A 21,259-nucleotide genomic window follows, 5' to 3' on the forward strand; every position below is an offset into this window, starting at 1 on the left:
ATGTCAGAGCTGCAAGGTCTTAGCAGATGCCTGAACAGATCTGACAGTGACTACTGTCTCACTAGAAGGATGTTTTCCCCAGTAACTGGAGCTCCTATGGATGCTGCAGTTACAGTGAAAAAGTGTAAAATAAAAAAAAAAAATACACTGTGAAAGCCCCCAGAGGCCTTATAGGAAAGAAAAAAGTTACAAAAATAAGTAAAAAAACTACAGAATAACATATCCATAAAAAATAGAAAACGACCCACCGCCATCCAACATAAACCATCGTCATATCTGCTCTGTAATCTGATATTATACAAATTATATATCAAAACATCCAAAACAAAATGAGAAACCCGTTCCTATGCTTTGTTTTAAAGTAAATATAATATTTAAAAAATAAAGAACTATGCTTTTAAAAAAAAAATTTCTTCTTTTTTTATTACTCCTAATAAAATAAAATACAAAATCTGTGAAAAAAAAGTTATTAAAATTTAGCCCTGTATGTGATGGGCAAATAAATGCAGCAAAAATTATTTTGGCAGGCAAGGAAAAAAATTAGGACCATAAAACCACCACATGGTTAAAATCACTGAACACTTAATTCCCTGGCCTTTAAGGAGTTTAAGCATTGTCAATGTCAAAGGAGTAGTTATTAAAATGTTGGCCGTATTCATTTGTTTTTGTTTGTTTTTTACTTTCTTTGAATTGGTCACTTACCTTAGCTGCATTAACTGCGGATCCATATCCCGTGGAAAAGCCACAACCGATCAAGCACGCTTCATCCAGAGGTGCATCATCATGTATCTTCACCACATTTATTTCATCTACTACTGTGTACTCAGTAAATGTGCTGGTGCTGATAAAATTATGAATCAATTTTCCTTTACAGGTAAATCTGCTGGTGTTATCTAACATCAGCCCAGAAGCTTGGCCAACTCTGTAATAAATACATTTGATAAAGATTTTTTTTTTTCATTTTGAAAAAGCCATATTTTAAACGAATTTCCTGAAAAAGCTACATTCTTACAATTAAGAAATATTCATAGTGGATGATTTGAACAAATTAAAACTAGGTCTTAAAAGCCTCAACATTTACCTTGATACCATGTTTTCCCAAAAATAAGACCCTATCTCTCGTATTAATTTTCACCCAAAAAGAGGAACTAGGTCTTATTTTCGGGTAATGTCTCATTTTACTTACCTAGCAGGCTGGTCCGAGTCTCTAGAGGTCCATGCAGTTCCCACAGTCCTAGCCGTTCATGAAACATCGCTTCCTGGGTACAGGATTCATAAATCCCACCTCCAGGAAGCGATGGCTGTAATTGGTCAAAGAATCAATCAACAGCCATCTTGTTTTGGAAGCAAGTTTTATGAATTAGCTGAGCCCTACTCAGCTAATTCATAAATTCTGCCTGCACAACGCGATGGCTATTTATTGGCTGAGCAGCGGTCGAAGAACCAATCAGCCGCTGAGAAGGGTCATTGTGGAAGTGGAGCAGCGGTCGCTGTGGAGGCAGGATTCATTAATTGGCTGAGCCATGGCTGTTGATTGAGTGATGGCTGTTGATTGGTTCTTTGACCGCTGCTCAGCCAATCAATGCACCACGGGATGAACCAATGCGATGGCTGTGATTGGTTCATCAAACGCTACATTGATTGGCTGAGCAGCGGTCAAAGAATCAATCACAGCCATCATTTCTTGGAGGGTGGAATTTATGAATCCCATAACCAGAAAGTGATATTGTACGAGCTCCGAGGACTGCAGGAATCGCACTGGCTCTTGAGAGCAGCAAGAGGGACTGGAACTGGCCCTATTTAACGTTGGTTTTTTAATGGAGTGTAACTAGGGCAAATTTTCGTGGTAGGGCTTATATTTCAAGCATTCCCAAAAATCCTGAAAAATCAGGGTAAGCCTTATTTTCAGGGAAGCACAGTAAAACAATTAAGCCAAGCCAGTTGGATTGCTTATGCAATTTTACGACTACTACTAGTACAATACTACTACAGTAGAACCTCAACTAACGTCATTAATCCATCCGGAAGCAATGGACTTTAGTAGAAATCAATGTTAGTTTAGGACATTATTTCCATAGGAATTAATGTAAATCCAGTTAATTGGTTCTAGATGTTCCAAAAAACACACCAAACCCCATTTAATAGAGAATGACTCTGGTCTTAATACCAAAAACAATAACAATACTAAATGAATATAAAACACAACTGTAAAGAAAAAATTAACATTTAACAGGTTTTTGGACATTTAGCATACAGTGCTTTGACATAGCACTGCAGGGACACGCCCTTTCACTTCCCGTTGCAGGGTGTGGCTCACCTATGAGCAGATGCTAGCAGCCTCAGGCCTCTCTCTTTCTCCTCCAGGGCCTGGGACTTTTGGTCTCTCCTACCCAGGGGGGAGTGAGGTCCTGGGCTATGGCTAGAGGGAGGACTACTACCCCCACTCTCCGGAGCCAGCCGGTGGAGGATGGGGATGCTTTGCAACCGGCTACCCAGGAGGGGCTGAGGAGATCTAGCAGGAGACGCAGTGATGTGTCTCCTGCACCCCTCCTGGAGACCACCCGAGGTTAGCCGGGGTGAGGGACGGCGGCCCTCCGGGACCTCAGCTGCTGGGACTTCCAGCAAAGGCCCTCCTGGTGCCAGGCCAGGTACTCCTGGGGGAAACCCCAGTCCTACCATCGAGCACTGGGGGACACTGCAGCCTAGGGAGGATGTTACCGTCTTTGCTGCCAGGCTCGCTTCAAGGACCCAGGAGTACTGTGAGGCCGGTGGCACCTTCAGAAGGCTCCAGGAGGAGTTAAAGGCAGCCAGGTCCCTGGCCAACAATTCAGGTGGGTCAAGGAGGGCCCAATACAACCAGGCCATCCAGGAATTGAAAAGCGAGATCCTCACCCTGGTTGAGAGGAGGGCGGACATCTTAAGGGGTGCAGGTCCCTTCGCTGAGAAGCTGGGGAATTTTGACTTGTTTGAAGGGTCTCAGCCGGCTCTAGCTGGGTTCTGTGAGAATATGAAGGGCCTAGTGTCCAAGATGGAGCAGGCCCCTGCTGGAGAACTGCAGACAGCGGACAGTCAGCAGTCCCTGTGCAGTGACCTTCCAGCCGGGCAAGCTACTATTATTTCAAGCTCGGACTCCTCTGGGGAAGAGGGTGAGGACAGCGGCCCAGGAAGGGGGGGCAACTAATGGCGTACATAAGTCACCTGGAGGCCTGGAGGGTCTCTATTTTGGCAATGACCTTCCTGAGTGAGACCCCCAGGCTAAAAAGAAGAAAAGTGGCAAAAAGATCACCCAGGTGGAGTACAGGTACGTCAGCCTCCCTGGGCAAGCCTCTGAACCAGGGGAGGGATGTAGCTGCATGGGTAGCCCCTGGGTTCAACCCAGCCTGGACTCTGCTAATGTGGGTTCAGTGTAAAGGAAGGGGGAGAGTGCTAGGCATCCTGATCCAAACAACCCCCTGGTTCATAATAAAAGGAGGGGTGATGGGCAGAAGCTGGTGTCTGACAGCGAGATTCCTAAGAATGGGGGTCATCTGGCGTCGGATGATCTAGGTAAAATATCAAAAAAGACTGCAAAGGTGGGGGGTCATCCGGCGTCGGATGATCCAGGTAAAATGACAAAAAAGGCTGCGGAGGTGGGGGGTCATCCGGCATCGGGTGGCCCCCAGAAAGGCCCTGCGGTGGGCCTAAGTAAGGTGGGTCACCCGGCGTCGGGTGATCCCGAGTTCAGGGAAGATAGAGGAACAGTTTGGGGGTCATCCGGCGTCGGCTGGCCCCCAGAAAGGCCCTGCGGTGGGCCTGGATAAAGGGGATTGCCCGGCGTTGGGTGGCCCCCAGAAAGGCCCTGTGGTGGGCCTAAGTAAGGGGGGGTCTTCCGGCGTCGGGTGATCCCAAGAGTTCAGGGAAGGTGGAGGAAAAGTTGGGGGGTCATCCGGCGTCGGCTGGCCCCCAGAAAGGCCCTGCGGTGGGCCTAAGTAAGGGGGGTCACCCAGCGTCGGATGATCCCAAAAGTTCACGGAAGGTGGGGGGTCATCCGGCGTCGGGTGGCCCCCAGAAAGGCCCTGCGGTGGCCCTGAATAAAGGGGATGGCCCAGCATCGGGTGATCCCAAACATCCTGGGAGTTTGGGGGGCCGTCCGGCGTCGGATGGCCCCAATAAGGGCCCTGCGGTGGACCCCCAAAAAAGTGGATACCCAAAACGCCGGAATTCTTTTGCTGGGGTTACACGAAGTATGATGGCAGGAGGCGGAGCCAAAGGTCCTGAGTGCGTGGCTGGAAGTCCCTTTCCCTCCAGTGCTAAGGGGAGTGGGTCTGGAGGCTCGGAGGGGACTATATTTAAGAAACCCACCCTGGGTTGCTCCCCTGCAGGCATGGGGGGAGCGACTGGGAAACCTTCGGGCCGCCAGGTGCCCCTTACTCTTCCGGCCAAGAGAGGAGCCATTACCGGTCGGGTCGCAAAGAATAGGGAGAATGATGAGCATGAGAGTATGGAAGGCATGGAGGTGTGTGAAAGGGATGAAGGGAGCAACATGATAGGGAGTGGTGTGCATGAGGGAGTGTCCAGGGGTGTGGGGAATCTAAATAATTCAAGATTAAATGTTGGGGTGTCTGCTGGTGGAGGAGTATCTGAGGGAGATACAGGTGATAGTAAATTTACAAAAGTCACAAGTGAGGGTGGAGTGTCTGGTGGTTTGGGGAGGAGTGGGGGCCCTGGTCCAGCTGCCGCCCCGGCGGTGACTGCTCCTAGAAGCTACGCTAGTATTGTCGCCAGGGTAAGTGGGGCACCTTCACCTCCCGGCTTCAGGGACCCCAGGTCACACGAGCTGTTCCTATCCGCCTTAAAGAGGGGAGAGAGGTCGGTCACTATAGAGGGTGAAAAGCGCGACCTATCCTTTTGGATAGATAGGTTTGGCACAGGGGCCTTCCGAGAGCAAAGGCAGGGAGAAGAGGCATGGTCGCTTCCTACAGCTGGGCAGGGGGGGTCCAGAAGGAATGTGGTTCGTCTCCGATGGGGAGGCAGTGAAGCCTGCCTTAACCGTACTAGGGTGGTGGAGCTTCTCCTCGGGATGGAATTCAGGGTGAGTGACATCTTTGCCCTGATCCACCCCTTTGGGACCTCCCTGTTTGATGTTAGCTTCGTGAGACCGGAGGGGCTCGAGCTCTTCTGGTCAAAATACGAGCTGGCTCAGATGGAGCCTGAGTGGCGGGACTTTGCGGTTCAAGCAATTTCCCGCCAGAATGACACTAAGAGAGTGACCGTTCTGACTAGTAACGAGTCTCTCTCTTACGTTGACATCATGACCTGGGTGGGCAGGTATGGGAAGATTCTTCATCCTCCCCAGAAAAACAGGGACGCACACGGTATCTGGTCAGGGGCCTGGACTTTCATGGTAAAGTTGAAACGTGCAGGTAATTCCGTTACCCACATCCCTTCTTCTACATTCCTGGGATGGGACAGGATTCTGGTTTTCTACCAGCGGCAGCCGAAGGTCTGCCACAGGTGCGGGGACCCCACACATTTCAGTGCACAGTGTAAGGTGCTGGTGTGTGCGCTGTGTGGGGGCAGAGACCACCCATCCTCCTCCTGTGGCAGCATTCGGTGTAACCTGTGTGGTGCTTTAGGGCACCCATTCAGTCGTTGTCCCTTATCCTTTGCCAATATCTGCCGAGCCCAGTCAGAGGGTCAGCGGGCCCGTCGCTCCAGGGGCGAAGCTGGTGGCAATAGGGAGGAGGAAGAGCTACGGGGTCTTAGCAGGATGCATGGCCAGCCAGGGCAGGAGGGGAGTCGAGCTGCTGAGGCCCCAAGGGAATAGCGATGTGGATGAGGAAATCAGAAGGATGGAGAGAGAGGAGGTGGCTGCCAGTTCTGCCGGATCCTCCCGTGAAGAAAGTGAGGACGAGGAAAATGAGAAATGGCAAAAGCAGGAAAAAAAGGGTAAGGGAAGAACAAGAAAGAAAAATAGGGGTTCTTCCTCTCTAGAGTGGGATGACTCAGTCCCCCTCACTCTGGTGCAGATACCAAAGGAAGGCCCCATCGGTTCCCTTACTGTCGACCTCTCTAACCGGTACCAAGCCCTCAATAACACCTCCTCTTCCCTGCCAGGAGGAGAGGTTGGGGGTGAGGTGCCTGAGGTGGTCGCAGAGATAATTGAGGAAGGAACCCCCGGGAACGCTGGGTCTCTTTCTGTGGGGGACCCGGTTTCCTCCGGGAAGGGGGCTACCCTGAAGCCGGAAGGTGAAGGTTATGATGAGAACGGTGATATGGATGTCTCAATTTCATTAAAAAGAAACAAAGGAGAGACCTCTTCTTCCGACAGGGAAGAGGGGCAGAGTAAGAGGAAAGCCATCCAGCTCGATCACCAATGATGGCGGCACTCACCCTGTTGACGCTGGCATCCATTAATGTTGCCAGCATTAAGTCAGACGCGGCTAGGTTTGCGGCCTTTGATTTTCTCAGCCGAGTTGAAGGTGACATTTTATTTTTGCAAGAGACCAGGCTGACAGATTTGTCGGTCATGTACAAAGCCAAGCGTGAGTGGAGGTGCGGAGCCCCCTATTGGTCTGTTGCGGCCGAGCCGTATAGCGGGGTGGCGGTCCTTTTTAAGACCGCACAGGTAGAATGCAGATGGGTTATCGAGCTGGAAATGGGGAGGTGCCTGATCTTGGATATTCTCATGGGAGGTCAAGAGTTGCGTCTTATTAACATCTATGGACCCCAGTCAAAGGAGGGGCGCAAAGACCTCTTTATGAGAATTAAGCCGTTCCTTTTTATAAGCCGGCAAGTGGTCTTTGGAGGAGACTTTAATAATGTCACGAGGCTCTGTGATAGAGAAGGTTCCAATAACCAGCTAGCCTATGATAGCGTCGCGTTAAATAGAGTTGTTAGTGAGGCACACTTTGTGGATGTCCACAGGGCGCACAGGATTCACTTGGTTTAGAGGTAGTTATTGCAGGTCTCGGATAGATAGATTTTATTTAATGGAGGAAGCCGTCTCCTCACCGTTATCGCTGGTGGAGGTGGAGTTCTCCGACCACTGTATGATTCTTTTTGCTCTGAATGTCACGGGACCCCTCGGATGGGCAAAGGTTTATGGAAGTTGAATTCGTCACTTCTGGAAGAAGCGGAAATAAGACGGTCCTTTGAGGATTTTCTTTAGAGCCAGGAACCGCTACTGGACCTATGCAGCAGTAAGTCAGAGTGGTGGGAGATGTTCAAACATCGGGTAAGAAGGTTCTTCCGACAGATCTCCAACCTCAGAAGCCTGAACAGAAAGTGTATGTATCAGAGCCTGAGGAGGAAACTCGAGCGTTTGGTCACGACTGGAGGTAGCCGCGAGGAGATCTCCAGAGTGAAATCCTTGCTCAAGAGATGTCAGTATAATAGACACGCATCTTTGGTTCTTGAGAGGGACTTTGGGAAGTACCGCTCACCTGACCCCTACAAGAACTGTAAGATGTCAGTGAGTTGTAAATTGGTTACGGGTCTGCTAGACAGTTCGGGCTCCCTGAAAAGGTCCAGATCAGGGATCCTGAAGGTAGTCAGATCCTTCTACTCGCATCTCTTGGGCGGGAAAGAACTTAATCGGGACTGAATCTCGACTTTCCTGGCAGAAACCGTTCCCGAACCAGGAGTAGTCGGACTGGCGATTGATGGGCTTCGGTCCAAAAAGTCGCCAGGCCCAGACGGTTTAACATCTGAGTTTTATAAAGCCTTTAAGGAAATTTTGGTTCCCCTCTTGACCGAGGTTTTTAATGAATGTCTATCCTCGGGCGTTCTGCCGGAGTCAATGAGGAAGTCGGGCCTAATTATTCTGTCAAAGGGTAAAGATCCGCTCCGTATTGAGAATTGGCATCCCATAGCACTCCTCAATATGGACAGAAAGATTCTGGCAAAAGTGCTGTTCAGTAGGTTGGTGAAATTTGCACCCCAGCTCCTTTCTGGGGCTCAGCACTGCTCTGTTCCCAGTCGAGGCACGTTTAGCGCCATGCTGAGTGTCCGGGAGGCTGTGGAGCAGGGCAGGGCGGGTCTCTGGAAGGGGTTTTTACTTTCGCTGGATCAGGCTAAAGCTTTTGTAAACCATGAGTACCTTTGGTCTGTCCTTTTGAGATACGGTCTGCCGGTGGGGTTCGTAAAATAGTTAAAAACATTGTATTCAGGGGCCGAGAGTTTTTGCTCGTGAACGGTTGGGTTGGCCGTCCTTTTGTAGTCGGGTCTGGAGTCCATCAGGGATGCCCTCTGAGCCCCTTGCTTTACGCGTTCACTGTCGATCCCTTCCTCAGAAGGGTAGATGGGGGACCGTTGGCGGGGGTAAGGATGGACCCGGGGGTCCCGGACCCGGCCTTGAGGACAGTAGCGTACGCTGATGACGTTACTATCTTTGTCTCCTCTCATGAGGAGGCAGGTTGGGTGATGTCGGAAGTTGTCCGCTACTCGGAGGTCTCCGGGTCAAAGATCAATCGGGAAAATTGTGAGAGTCTCTGGCTGGGAGGGGGAGATCCTGCTTTTGATCTTCCAGACGCTCTCCCAGAACCCCAAGATTCCGCTAAAATTTTAGGCATCGATTTCGACCAAGGGAATTATCCCGAGAAAAACTGGGAAGGCAGATTGAGGAATGCCGCTCAAAAGGTGTATCAATGGAAAGGGTGGTCTTTGACCCTGAGAGAAAGGGTTTGCTTGATCAAGACTTACCTGCTCTCTTTGTTAATGTACCTGGGAAGTGTCTGCATTTTGCCAGAACCTCTTTGGTCATGGGTCTACAGCCTGTTCTTCCAGCTGTTATGGGGGAATAGGTTGAACCCAGTCAAGAGGGAGGTTACTTACCGTACAAGGAGACTAGGTGGGTTGGGTATGGTCAACCCAGTGGTATTCCTCGTGAATACCTTTTTGAAAGCTAATATCGCAAACCTCTGGAAAGAGAGGGCTCCTCCGTGGGTATCCTCCTGTAAGGGATGGTTTCGGCCATTCTTCCAGGAGTGGGAGACAGGAGGGATTGTGAAGGACTTTCGTACACCACACGGACATCTTCCGGCTTACGTTGCACCGGTTCTGAAGGTTTTACGCTAATAAGGGGCTGAACGTGGGGGAAGTCTGGACACTGGCCAGGCGTGTGCTGGACCAGAGGGTCTTGGCAACCCACTTTCAGAATCTATTGGCCCTCAGAGACTGCCCAGGTGGGGATTTGAGGGTGGGTTTGTCTCTTTTAAATTCGGTAAGAATCCCCTCAAAGTATTGGGACTTGACCTGGCGCTGCTTCCATGGTAAGCTGTATGTGGGGGACAACTTGAAGCACAAGAACAGCGAGGACAGAGGTTGTCCCCAGGAGGCATGTGGCAACACTCTGGAGAGCATGGACCACTTCCTGCTTCATTGTCCCTTTAATATAGAGGTATACAAGAGGGTAGGGGCTTCCATCGGTTGGCCTCGGCTGGCTGACCTTACCTACGCCGACTGGTGTTATGGAGCATTCAGAGATCTGGGTGGCAGGGACCGCTGCACTTTATTTTTAGTAAGTCTAGTGGTTAGGTATTACAAGTGCAGCGCACGGTGTGTAGTATCGACGCAGCATAAAATCCTCCTCGAGGACGAGGTAAGTAGGAATATTCTCGGTGACCTGGTGAAGGTGCGTTCTCTGGAGTTTGAAAGGTTGGGTAGGCCTTGAGCAGCCTTCCTTTGGAGGGGTTTTTGCTTTGGGGTTCCCTAGCCTGGAGAACTGTTTCCCAGTGAGAGGCTGAATTCATTCACCCTAGCTTTTTGTTTTGTTTTAAGTTAAAAGTTGAATAAAAGGCTTACAGGACCTGAACCAGGGCTGGAGGTAATGGTTATATTTTTGTTATTTATTTATTTTTCTGTATATTTAGGCTGTGGATTATTATGCATTATATGGTTTTGTGGGTGGTATTATATGTTTATGTTTTTTTGTAGGTGGGTATCATGTTTCATGGGTGGTGGTATGTGTTTTCGTGGGTGGTATCTTTATGGGTGGTATTATGTGTTTTCGTGGGGGGTATTATGTTGAGTTTTTGTGGGGGGTTAGTATTGAGTTCAGTATATATATATATATATATATATATACTAAACTATGTTCATAAGCATGATTGGCAAGTATTGGCAGCGGACCAGGGGATGGGTAGAGGGTAATGCATGTGTAGTTTAGAGGGGAGGGGGAATTAAAATGATATATATTCTTGTTTTACTAATGTGTGTGTTTTCTCTGTTTAGTAGGTTGGAATATGCAGCACTACAGGATTATGGAATAGGTTGTCTTTTTTTTGTTGTGATATGTTTTGTTATGTTATGTAAATTTTGTTGTGTAAATGGGATGTGTGAGATTGGGGATGCGGCCAGACCGTTTTTTCACTCCTGTACAGTTTCTGTAAAATTTTGTAAATATGAATATGTTTGGCTATTATTTCTTGCAAATATTTATTTTCTGTTATTTTTGCAAATATTTCTGTTTTGTAAATGTGTGTGTGTGTGTGTGTGTGTGTGTATATGCTTCTTGCGATTGTATTTGGCAAATTTTTCTGTTATTTTGCTATTTTTGTTATTACGCCCTATAATGTTTTTTACTTTTATAATAAAAAGATTATCACTGTGTTATCTGTGGTTTGACATAGGACTGCAGAGACATCATTATAGCAGCATATATCACTGTGTTATCTGTGCTTTGACATAGGACTGCAGTATTTATTTGCAAACATTTCTTTACTGTACTGTACTCATCTGTACAGTACTTACATTTTGCATTACAGTGGGGGTTCAGGAGGCAGGCAGCGTTCAGCCTGCACTTGGGGATTCAGCTGCTGTACTGTGTCAGGAGGCAGGCAGACACAGCAACGTTCAGCCGGCACTGTGTACTGTAGAGAGGAGAGGGGGAGAAGTAACCGCGCGCTGATGCAGGAGAAGCAGGAAGTGGCCAGCATCAGCTGCACGCCGGCTCATTGAGCGGCACCTGGGGTCATGGAATGGTTGGCGCCCTTATCTGAGGAATGCTACTTTATTTGAGGGACCGCCACTGCCCTGACACATCGACTTAAGTTGAAAACATTGTTACTTAAGAGCAATGCTACTCAAGGGTTTACTGTACTAAATATAATAATGATACACAAAAACATACTGAGCTTTGCAGCACATGTTACTTTTAGGTTCAACACAGCCTCTGCATTCTCCACACTGAGCAACAAACAGTGGTATTACTTTGTCTCCTAGAATAAGAAAAAATGGTTTAGAACTTTTATCATCAGGCCTACAGTCCTTATGAAGGCTATATGAAGAGATTTAAAAATGGAAGAAACCCGCGTAGGCTCTGCTCACACTACCATCATGATTTTTGTTTTCACAGATACTTTCATGTATCAGTCTTACAACAGATTCTAATAGACCATGAAGTATCCCATTGACTGTAACACTGGTTTAAAAATCAATAAATATGCCCTTACACAATTGTATTTTATTGTATGAGGAAAATCTGTGAATGACCTACTTTAACCGGATGGGGTTTAATCCCGTGCGATAGTGAAAGTACGGTGCAGGATTAAAGCTACTGCAATCAAGCAGAAGCAGGTTGGGTATTCGGATGTCAGTGACAACTGAGGACCTGAAAGAGAAGGCAGAAGGATTTTCTAACCGTCTCTGCCTTCTCTTTTGTGTGCTACATCGCGCTCATTGAAAGCAATGTAGTGAATAGAGATTGCGGAAGTGCTGCTTCCACTATTCAACCTGGTGATCAAGAGATTTCCAAGTGCACAGCAGAGATGCAGGGTCTTAGCAGACCCAGATCAGCTCTATTGGTGACTATTGTTACTACAGGGAATGTTTTTCCTGTAACAGGGGCTTCTATGGATGTCCCAGCTACAGTTGAAAAGTGTGAAATAGAAAAAAGAAATGATAGCGTGAATTTCTCCCAGAGGTCATGGGGGACATAGATGTTAAAAGAAAAAGGTCCGAAAATAATTTAAAAAAAATTACAAAATGAAATTAAAAAAAATAAAAAATATATATACATATATATATATATATATATATATATATATACATATATATATATATATAAATAAAAAACAACCCACCGTTGATGCCAACCAAAACCGTCACTATATCTGCCCTGTAATCTAAGACTATACAAATTATACATCAAAACGTCTGAAATGAAATGGAAACCCATTATCGTGCCTTATTTCAGCGTAAATATACAAATTTTTAAAATAAACAACTAGAATATTTTAAAAAAATCATTTTACCCCAAATAAAACAAAATGGAAAAGAAATTCTGTGAAAAAAGATATTAAATAGCCCTGTATGTCACAAAAAATGCAGCAAAATAATTTTGGTAGCTGAAGAACGAAAAATAGGGTCCTAAAACCACCACATGGGTAGAATCCCTAAAAAGTGTCTGGTCCCTAAGGTACAAAACAGCCTGGTCCGTAAGGGGTTAAACTATAACGATTCAACGAACGACAAATATTCAATGCTGAAATGTGTTTTCTGGACTTAAATATTGATGGCCTCTCCTATGCTTCATTTTGTGAGACTTACCAGGCTTGACAGTAGTTACTCCATCCCCAACACTTTCCACTATACCGGCAGCTTCGTGACCTAAAATCAGTGGATACTTGCTGTCTTGAATTAACCCTTCTATTATGTGGTCATCTGATCGACATATTCCAGTAGCAATTATCTACTCAGAAAAATACATTAGCCAAATATAACACTGTCAGCGAATCATTTTAAAGACAGTATATGTGGTTATGATACCTAACTGTAGCATACATTTCTCATAGCAAATCAATTTTTTTTAAGTCAATAATAGTACATTGTAGTATTTTTGTTACTCTATGACTATTAATTAAAACCTGATTTGCCCACCAAATGCTTTCTTCGCTGGTAACATAGCACTTTTGTAAATTGCTCTGTTATGCCTGAAGCCAGGATTTTCTATGGTTGATCAGAATAGGCCCATTTAGACAATTATCACTGAAGATTCGCTCAAGGGCAATCTTTGTGTGCATTTAGGTGCTTCGAAAACTGCTGTGTTCTCGGAGCTGTTAGCTGGTATACAGCTGAGTGCTCCGAGCGGGGTATGCAGAACACAGCTGGAGCTTACGGAAATTACAGAAATGATCATCCAAGTAATAGAATTACAGATACAAGGGAGGAGTCTGATCTGAATGCGATAAAAACCTCTATCAAAAACATCTATAGCATTGAGACATCATTGCGTTCAGATCTATAATCACTCTCAGTTCTCATTATAATAAAGTACTGGAGACGTACCCAGTTTACTGTGAAATTATAAAACACATAAATTACATGGGATACTGGTTATAGCATATATCTGCCAATTCCTGAAGGAATTTCATAATAAAAACTAGGCTAGAATAATAGACTATACATCCAGATCAGTAAGGGATATTGATTGGGAACCCAGTGGGGGCTAGACCCACCGGCATCGGTGGTCTTATATTACAAAGTATGAAAAGTACAAACACCAAAGGGTGGAAACCTTATACCTTCAGTCTATATTCACATAAACCTGTTTTAAAATTAGCAGGTTTTCTTTTTGTTATCACTAGAGATGAGCGAACGTACTCGTCCGAGCTTGATGCTCGGGCGAATATTAGCGTGTTCGGGATGCTCGTTACTCGTAACGAGTACCACGAGATGTTCCGGTTACTTTCACTTTCCTCTCTGAGACGTTAGCGCGCTTTTCTGGCCAATTGAAAGACAGGGAAGGCATTACAACTTCCCCCTGTGACGTTCAAGCCCTATACCACCCCCCTGCAGTGAGTGGCTGGGGAAATCAGATGTCACCCGAGTATAAAAGTCGGCCCCTCCCGCGGCTCGCCTCAGATGCCTTGTGACTGAGTTAGCTGAGGGAAAGTGCTGCTGCTGGTGCTGCTGTAGGGAGAGTGTTAGGAGTGAGTGTAGGCTTCAAGAACCCCAACGGTCCTTCTCAGGGCCACATCTATCCGTGTGCAGTACTGTGGAGGGTGCTGTTAGCAGTGTTGCACAATTTTTTTTTTTTCAAAATCGGCTGTCTGCAGAGCATTGCGCCCTGCAGTAATAGTCCAGGGACAGAAGTGGTGGTTAGGCAGGGAGAGTGTTAGGAGTGAGTGTAGGCTTCAAGAACCCCAACGGTCCTTCTTAGGGCCGCATTTAACCGTGTGCAGTACTGTGCAGGCTGCTGTTAGCAGTGTTGCATTTTTTTTTTTTTTCAAAATCGGCTGTGCAGAGCATTGTGCCCTGCAGTAATACTACAGGGACAGAATTGTGTAGGCAGGGCCAGAAGACATATATTATTGATTGAATATAGTCAGTGGGCCTTTTCTTTTTAAAAAAAGGGAAACATTCTATGTGCCCTGCCTCTGTCAGTCCTCAGCGTTCTGTGTACGTGTGTGGTGGGTGGAGATAGTAAACAAATCATACGCAGCCAGCTACGTTTAACAGCAGGCTTGCGCCAATTTATTTCCTGCCTTCCTGGGAAAAATCACAGCTCTGCTGCACTTCATATAACTGCATTTCTGTGGAACAGATTTCTTATCTGATTGAATATAGTCAGTGGGACTTTTCTTTTTAAAAAAGGGAAAAATTCTATGTGCCCTGCCTCTGTCAGTCCTCAGCGTTCTGTGTACGTGTGTGGTGGGTGGAGATAGTAAACAAATCAAACGTAGCTGGCTGCGTATAACAGCAGGCTTGCGCCAATTTATTTCCTGCCTTCCTGGGAAAAATCACCGCTCTGCTGCACTTCATATAACTGCATTTCTGTGGAACAGATTTCTTATCTGATTGAATATAGTCAGTGGGCCTTTTCTTTTTAAAAAAAGGGAAAAATTCTATGTGCCCTGCCTCTGTCAGTCCTCAGCGTTCTGTGTACGTGTGTGGTGGGTGGAGATAGTAAACAAATCATACGCAGCCAGCTACGTTTAACAGCAGGCTTGCGCCAATTTATTTCCTGCCTGGGAAATCAAATCACTGGTAATACACCATGCTGAGGGGTAGGGGTAGGCCTATAGGACGTGGACGCGGGCGAGGACGCGGAGGCCCAAGTCAGGGTGTGGGCACAGGCCGAGCCAGTGCAGTGGCCAGGGGTAGAGGCAGGGCCAGACCGAATAATCCACCAACTGTTTCCCAAAGCGCCCCCTCGTGCCATGCCACCCTGCACAGGTCAAGGTGCTCTACGGTGTGGCAGTTTTTCACTGAGACGCCTGACGACCGACGAACAGTGGTGTGCAACCTTTGTCGCGCCAAGATCAGCTGGGGAGGCACCACCAACAGCATGCGCAGGCATATGATGGCCAAGCACCCCACAAGGTGGGACGATGCCCGTTCACCGCCTCCGGTTTGCACCACTGCCTCTCCCCCTGTGCCCCAACCTGCCACTGAGATCCAACCCCCCTCTGAGGACACAGGCACTACCGTCTCCTGGCCTGCACCCACACCCTCACCTCCGCTGTCCTCGGCCCCATCCAGCAATGTCTCTCAGCGTAGCGTCCAGACGTCGCTAGCGCAACTGTTTGAGCGCAAGTGCAAGTACGACGCCACGCACCCGCACACTCAAGCGTTAAACGTGCACATTGCAAAATTGATCAGCCTAGAGATGCTGCCGTATAGGATTGTGGAAACGGAGGCTTTCAAAAGCATGATGGCGGCGCGGCCCCGCGCTACTCGGTTCCCAGTCGCAACTACTTTTCCCGATGTGCCGTCCCAGGCCTGCACGACCACGTCTCCCGCAACATTGTACGCGCCCTCACCAACGCGGTTACTGCCAAGGTCCACTTAACAACAGACACGTGGACAAGCACAGGCGGGCAGGGCCACTATATCTCCCTGACGGCACATTGGGTGAATTTAGTGGAGGCTGGGACAGAGTCAAAGCCTGGGACCGCTCACATCCTACCCACCCCCCGAATTGCGTGCCCCAGCTCAGTGGTGGTATCTGCGGGGGTGTATGCTTCCTCCACTAAACCACCCTCCTCCTCCTCCTACGCAACCTCTGTCTCGCAATCAAGATGTGTCAGCAGCAGCACGTCGCCAGCAGTCGGTGTCACGTGGCGTGGCAGCACAGCGGTGGGCAAGCGTCAGCAGGCCGTGCTGAAACTACTCAGCTTAGGAGAGAAGAGGCACACGGCCCACGAACTGCTGCAGGGTCTGACAGAGCAGACGGACCGCTGGCTTGCGCCGCTGAGCCTCCAACCGGGCATGGTCGTGTGTGACAACGACCGTAAGCTGGTGGCGGCTCTGCAGCTCGGCAGCCTCACGCACGTGCCATGCCTGGCCCATGTGTTTAATTTGGTGGTTCAGCGCTTTCTGAAAAGCTACCCCCACTTGTCATACCTGCTCGGAAAGGTGCGCCGTCTCTGCGCACATTTCCACAAATCACACACGCACGCTGCCACCCTGCGGACCCTGCAACATCGGTTTAATCTGCCAGTGCACCGACTGCTGTGCGACGTGCCCACACAGTGGAACTCTACGCTCCACATGTTGGCCAGACTCTATGAGCAGCGTAGAGCTATAGTGGAATACCAACTCCAACTTGCGCGGCGCAGTGGGAGTCAGCCTCCTCAATTATTTACAAAAGAGTGGGCCTGGTTGGCAGCCATCTGCCAGGTCCTTGGAAAATTTGAGGAGTCTACCCAGGTGGTGAGCGGCGATGCTGCAATCATTAGCGTCACCATTCCTCAGCTATGCATCTTGAGAAGTTCCCTGCAAAGCATAAAGGCAGACGCTTTGCGCTCGGACACAGAGCCGGGGGAAGACAGTATGTCGCTGGATAGTCAGAGCACCCTCCTGTCTATATCTCAGCGCGTTCAGGAGGAGGAGGAGGAGCATGAGGAGGATGAGGAGGAGGGGGAAGAGACAGCTTGGCCCACTGCTGACGGTACCCATGCTGCTTGCCTGTCATCCTTTCAGCGTGTATGGCCTGAGGAGGAGGAAGAGGAGGAGGAGGAGGATCCTGAAAGTGATCTTCCTAGTGAAGACAGCCATGTGTTGCGTACAGGTACCCTGGCACAAATGGCTGACTTCATTATAGGATGCCTTTCTCGTGACCCTCGCGTTACACGCATTCTGGCCACTACGGATTACTGGGTGTACACACTGCTCGATCCACGGTATAAGGAGAGCCTTTGCACTCTCATTCCCGAAGAGGAAAGGGGTTCGAGAATGATGCTATACCACAGGGCGCTGGTGGACAAACTGATGGTAAACTTCCCATCCGACAGCGCTAGTGGCAGAAGGCGCAGTTCTGAGGGCCAGGTAGCAGGGGAGGCGCAGAAATCAGGCAGCATGTACAGCGCAGGCAGGGGAACATTCTCCAAGGCCTTTGCCAGCTTTATGGCTCCCCAGCAAGACTGTGTCACCGCTCCCCAGTCAAGGCTGAGTCGGCGGGAGCACTGTAAAAGGATGGTGAGGGAGTACGTAGCCGATCGCACGACCGTCCTCCGTGACGCCTCTGCCACCTACAACTACTGGGTGTCGAAGCTGGACACGTGGCCTGAACTCGCGCTGTATGCCCTGGAGGTGCTTGCTTGTCCTGCAGCTAGCGTCTTGTCGGAGAGTGTGTTTAGTGTGGCTGGGGGAATCATCACGCATAAGCGTACCCACCTGTCAACCGACAGTGCCGACAGGCTTACACTCATCAAGATCCTCCTCCTGAAACCTCACGTAATCACGCCGAACGGGCATTTTTCTTAGGGCCACAAGGCTCACTCATATAATTTTTCTAAACAATTTTTATACGTTTCAATGCTCTTAAAAGCGTTGAAACTTTAACTTGAACCAATTTTTCGTTAAACTGGGCTGCCTCCAGGCCTAGTTACCACTTAAGCCACATTAACCAAAGCGATTAATGGGTTTCACCTGCCCTCTTGGTTAGCCATGGCCAATTTTTTGGATGTACATTAGTACTGTTGATACAGCAATTTTTGTGGGCCCTCGCCTACAGTGTAATCAAATGAATTTTTAGCCCACCTGCATTACAGCTGACGTTACATCCGCTGTGTTGGGCAATGCAATGGGATATATTTATGTACCGCCGGTGGCTTCCTGGCACCCACCCATGCTGTGGGTCCACAGAGAATTATAAATGCATCTGAAACCACATCTAAAGAACCCCAGTCAGACTGGGGCATGCAGTGTGGGCCGAAGCCCACCTGCATGAAGCACGACATTACTACCTCAGCTGTGTTGGGCAATGCAATGGGATATTTTTATGTACCGCCGGTGGCTTCCTGGCACCCACCCATGCTGTGGGTCCACAGGGAATTATAAATGCATCTGTTTCCACTTGTAAAGAACCCCAGTCTGACTGGGGCATGCAGTGTGGGCCGAAGCCCACCTGCATTAAGCACGACATTACTACCTCAGCTGTGTTGGGCAATGCAATGGGATATTTTTATGTACCGCCGGTGGCTTCCTGGCACCCACCCATGCTGTGGGTCCAAAGGGAATTATAAATGCATCTGTTTCCACTTCTAAAGAACCCCAGTCTGACTGGGGCATGCAGTGTGGGCCGAAGCCCACCTGCATTAAGCACGACATTACTACCTCAGCTGTGTTGGGCAATGCAATGGGATATTTTTATGTACCGCTGGTGGGTTCCAGGGAGCCACCCATGCTGTGGGTCCACAGGGAATTATAAATGCATCTGTTTCCACTTCTAAAGAACCCCAGTCTGACTGGGGCATGCAGTGTGGGCCGAAGCCCACCTGCATTAAGCACGACATTACTACCTCAGCTGTGTTGGGCAATGCAATGGGATATTTTTATGTACCGCCGGTGGGTTCCAGGGAGCCACCCATGCTGTCGGTCCACAGGGACTTCACAATAGGGAGTTGTACCTCCCTGTGTCTATGAATTAAAAACCGCGGTCTGACTGGGGCATGCAGACACCTTGACAGAATGAATAGTGTGTGGCACATAGGTTCCCCATTGCTATGCCCACGTGTGCAGCTCCTGATGGCGGTGGCACAGGATTATATTTCTCATTGCTTCTGTACAGCATTGTAGGCTATCGCCCCGCCCCTTTTAAAGAGGGTCGCTGCCTAGCCGTGCCAACCTTCTGCAGTGTGTGCCTGCGGTTCCTCGTCATGGCAGACGCACTTATAAATAGACATGAGGGTGGCGTGGCATGAGGGCAGCTGAAGGCTGGGCAGGGACAGTTTGGTGTGCGCTGTGGACACTGGGTCGTGGGGGGAGTTTGGGCAGCATGTAACCCAGGAGAAGTGGCAGCGGAGTGTCATGCAGGCAGTGATTGTGCTTTGTTGGAGGTAGTGTGGTGCTTAGCTAAGGTATCCATTGCTAATGAGGGCTTTTCAGAAGTAAAAGTTGTTGGGGGGGGGGGCCCACTCTTGCCGCTATTGTGGCTTAATAGTGGGACCTGTGAACTTGAGATGCAGCCCAACATGTAGCCCCTCGCCTGCCCTATCCGTTGCTGTGTCGTTCCCATCACTTTCTTGAATTGCCCAGATTTTCACACATGAAAACCTTAGCGAGCATCGGCGAAATACAAAAATGCTCGGGTCGCCCATTGACTTCAATGGGGTTCGTTACTCGAAACGAACCCTCGAGCATCGCGATAATTTCGTCCCGAGTAACGAGCACCCGAGCATTTTGGTGCTCGCTCATCTCTAGTTATCACATAATTGTGTTTAGGTAGTGGGTTCCGTACATCATTTTAATTCTATAAATAAGTTATTTTTTAATATTTTTGGTAGGTTCTCCACGGTGATTTAGTTCTAGATATGGGAACCAATCTGTCTCCGTGAATAAGTGCCCACTTCCATTTATCTTACAGCTGTCTGATTGTATTAAGGGAAACTGCTGCTTCACCATATTAGATCTATAGGGAGCCTTCAAGCTAACTTGCATTAAAAAATAAGACAAGTGAAAAACCGTATATTCCAAGGACTTAAAGACCAATCATCTGCCTATCTGCTCTATGTTGCTACAGCTATTAGATAATTTCTTGCATGCCAAGTTGGAGAAGAGCCTGTTAGAGAAACAAGAGCTTCCTTTCCTGGTTTACATCATTAGTTCTAGGGAAATGCATCCTGAAATAGTTTCTGCATTTTTTAACTAACTGCCATCTGTGGGTCTCAAAACTTTTCAGAGATTTCTTAACTTCACAATGCATTGCTTCCAGTGTATCCAGAACTGCTCTTAGAATGTGTTGTTCCTCAGAGTTCTAATGTGGAAAAGAGTGAATACCTTGGATTAGCCAACTTTTGTGGTGCATTTTATGGATTCTAATTGGCCATTACTTCTGGAGGCTGATGCCTCCCTGCTTGGTGTAGTCGCTTTTCTCTCCAAGCAGTTGAGATAGAATGAGTACCTTGCTTGTGGCTTCTTCTCTAAGAAATTCTCTCCTAACAAGATTGACTCCTTTGGAGATCGTGAGCCACTAAGTGAGTGACGCCTTGTTCCCTGCTCCAGCATCTTCCTCTTCTCTTTGCAGCAAACCTGCTAGAACTGCACAAGTATGTTGTAAAGCACTCAAGATTATCTATCTATGCTTTAGTTGTACAGGTTCTGACAGATAAGCTAAAGACCGCGTTCACACTAAACAGTGCATTATTTCCTGTACCCTATTACTTTCGTCAATGTAAACAGAGTATCACAACCAAAATTGCAAATTATGGAGAAGGTACATTTGCTGCATATAGAGCTTATCGAGTTCTGAGGTTAAAACAATGTGATGCATTTTTTAAGCATAGGTTGCAGATGCAGGAACTTGTAGGCCTTCATCTATATATATAAAATAGGATGTAAATGTGTGTATATATTTGCCACCATAACTCATGAACGCCTGGAGCAATTTCAAGCAAACTTGGTACAGATATAACTCATCCCATGGGGACACATCGGGGGGGGGGGGGGGGGGGGGGAGAACAAAGCCCAACTACCCCTGGGGGGGAGGGGAGAGGGAATTTTTGAATTGCACTTGAGCAAATGGTTTTTATTTCACAGCCTTATCTAACACAGACGACCTCCTCCTCATCATACACTAATCTATTATACAGACAACATCCTCCTCCTCAAATACTAATATATTACACAGACATCCTCCTCCTCCTTATATATAGTAATATATTAAATCAGTACACACACACACTATATATATATATATATATATATATATATATATATATATACACACACACACACACACACATATTTAATCAGTAATCAGCTAGTTATGAATATAAGTAAGGAATACATTTAGCATAACCCTATTATCGTCCACATATAACTTTGTTTCTTGTTT

At 47.7% G+C, this 21,259-nt stretch overlaps 1 protein-coding gene across 1 annotated transcript in view; it reads right to left on the reverse strand.

Moving 5' to 3' along the window:
• Positions 1-21,259, reverse strand: part of LOC136572952 (alcohol dehydrogenase 1-like) — a 79,175-nt gene that overhangs the window by 49,860 nt on the left and 8,056 nt on the right. Inside the window, exons 3-5 of the mRNA XM_066573997.1 lie at positions 12,529-12,670; positions 11,111-11,198; positions 703-922 (exon numbers count right to left, since the gene is read on the reverse strand). Coding sequence (XP_066430094.1) covers positions 703-922; positions 11,111-11,198; positions 12,529-12,670 — 450 coding nt within the window. The remainder of the gene's footprint in view (positions 1-702; positions 923-11,110; positions 11,199-12,528; positions 12,671-21,259) is intronic.

This window comes from Eleutherodactylus coqui, chromosome 7, assembly GCF_035609145.1.
Source record: "Eleutherodactylus coqui strain aEleCoq1 chromosome 7, aEleCoq1.hap1, whole genome shotgun sequence".
In the NCBI taxonomy this organism is placed as follows: domain Eukaryota; kingdom Metazoa; phylum Chordata; class Amphibia; order Anura; family Eleutherodactylidae; genus Eleutherodactylus; species Eleutherodactylus coqui.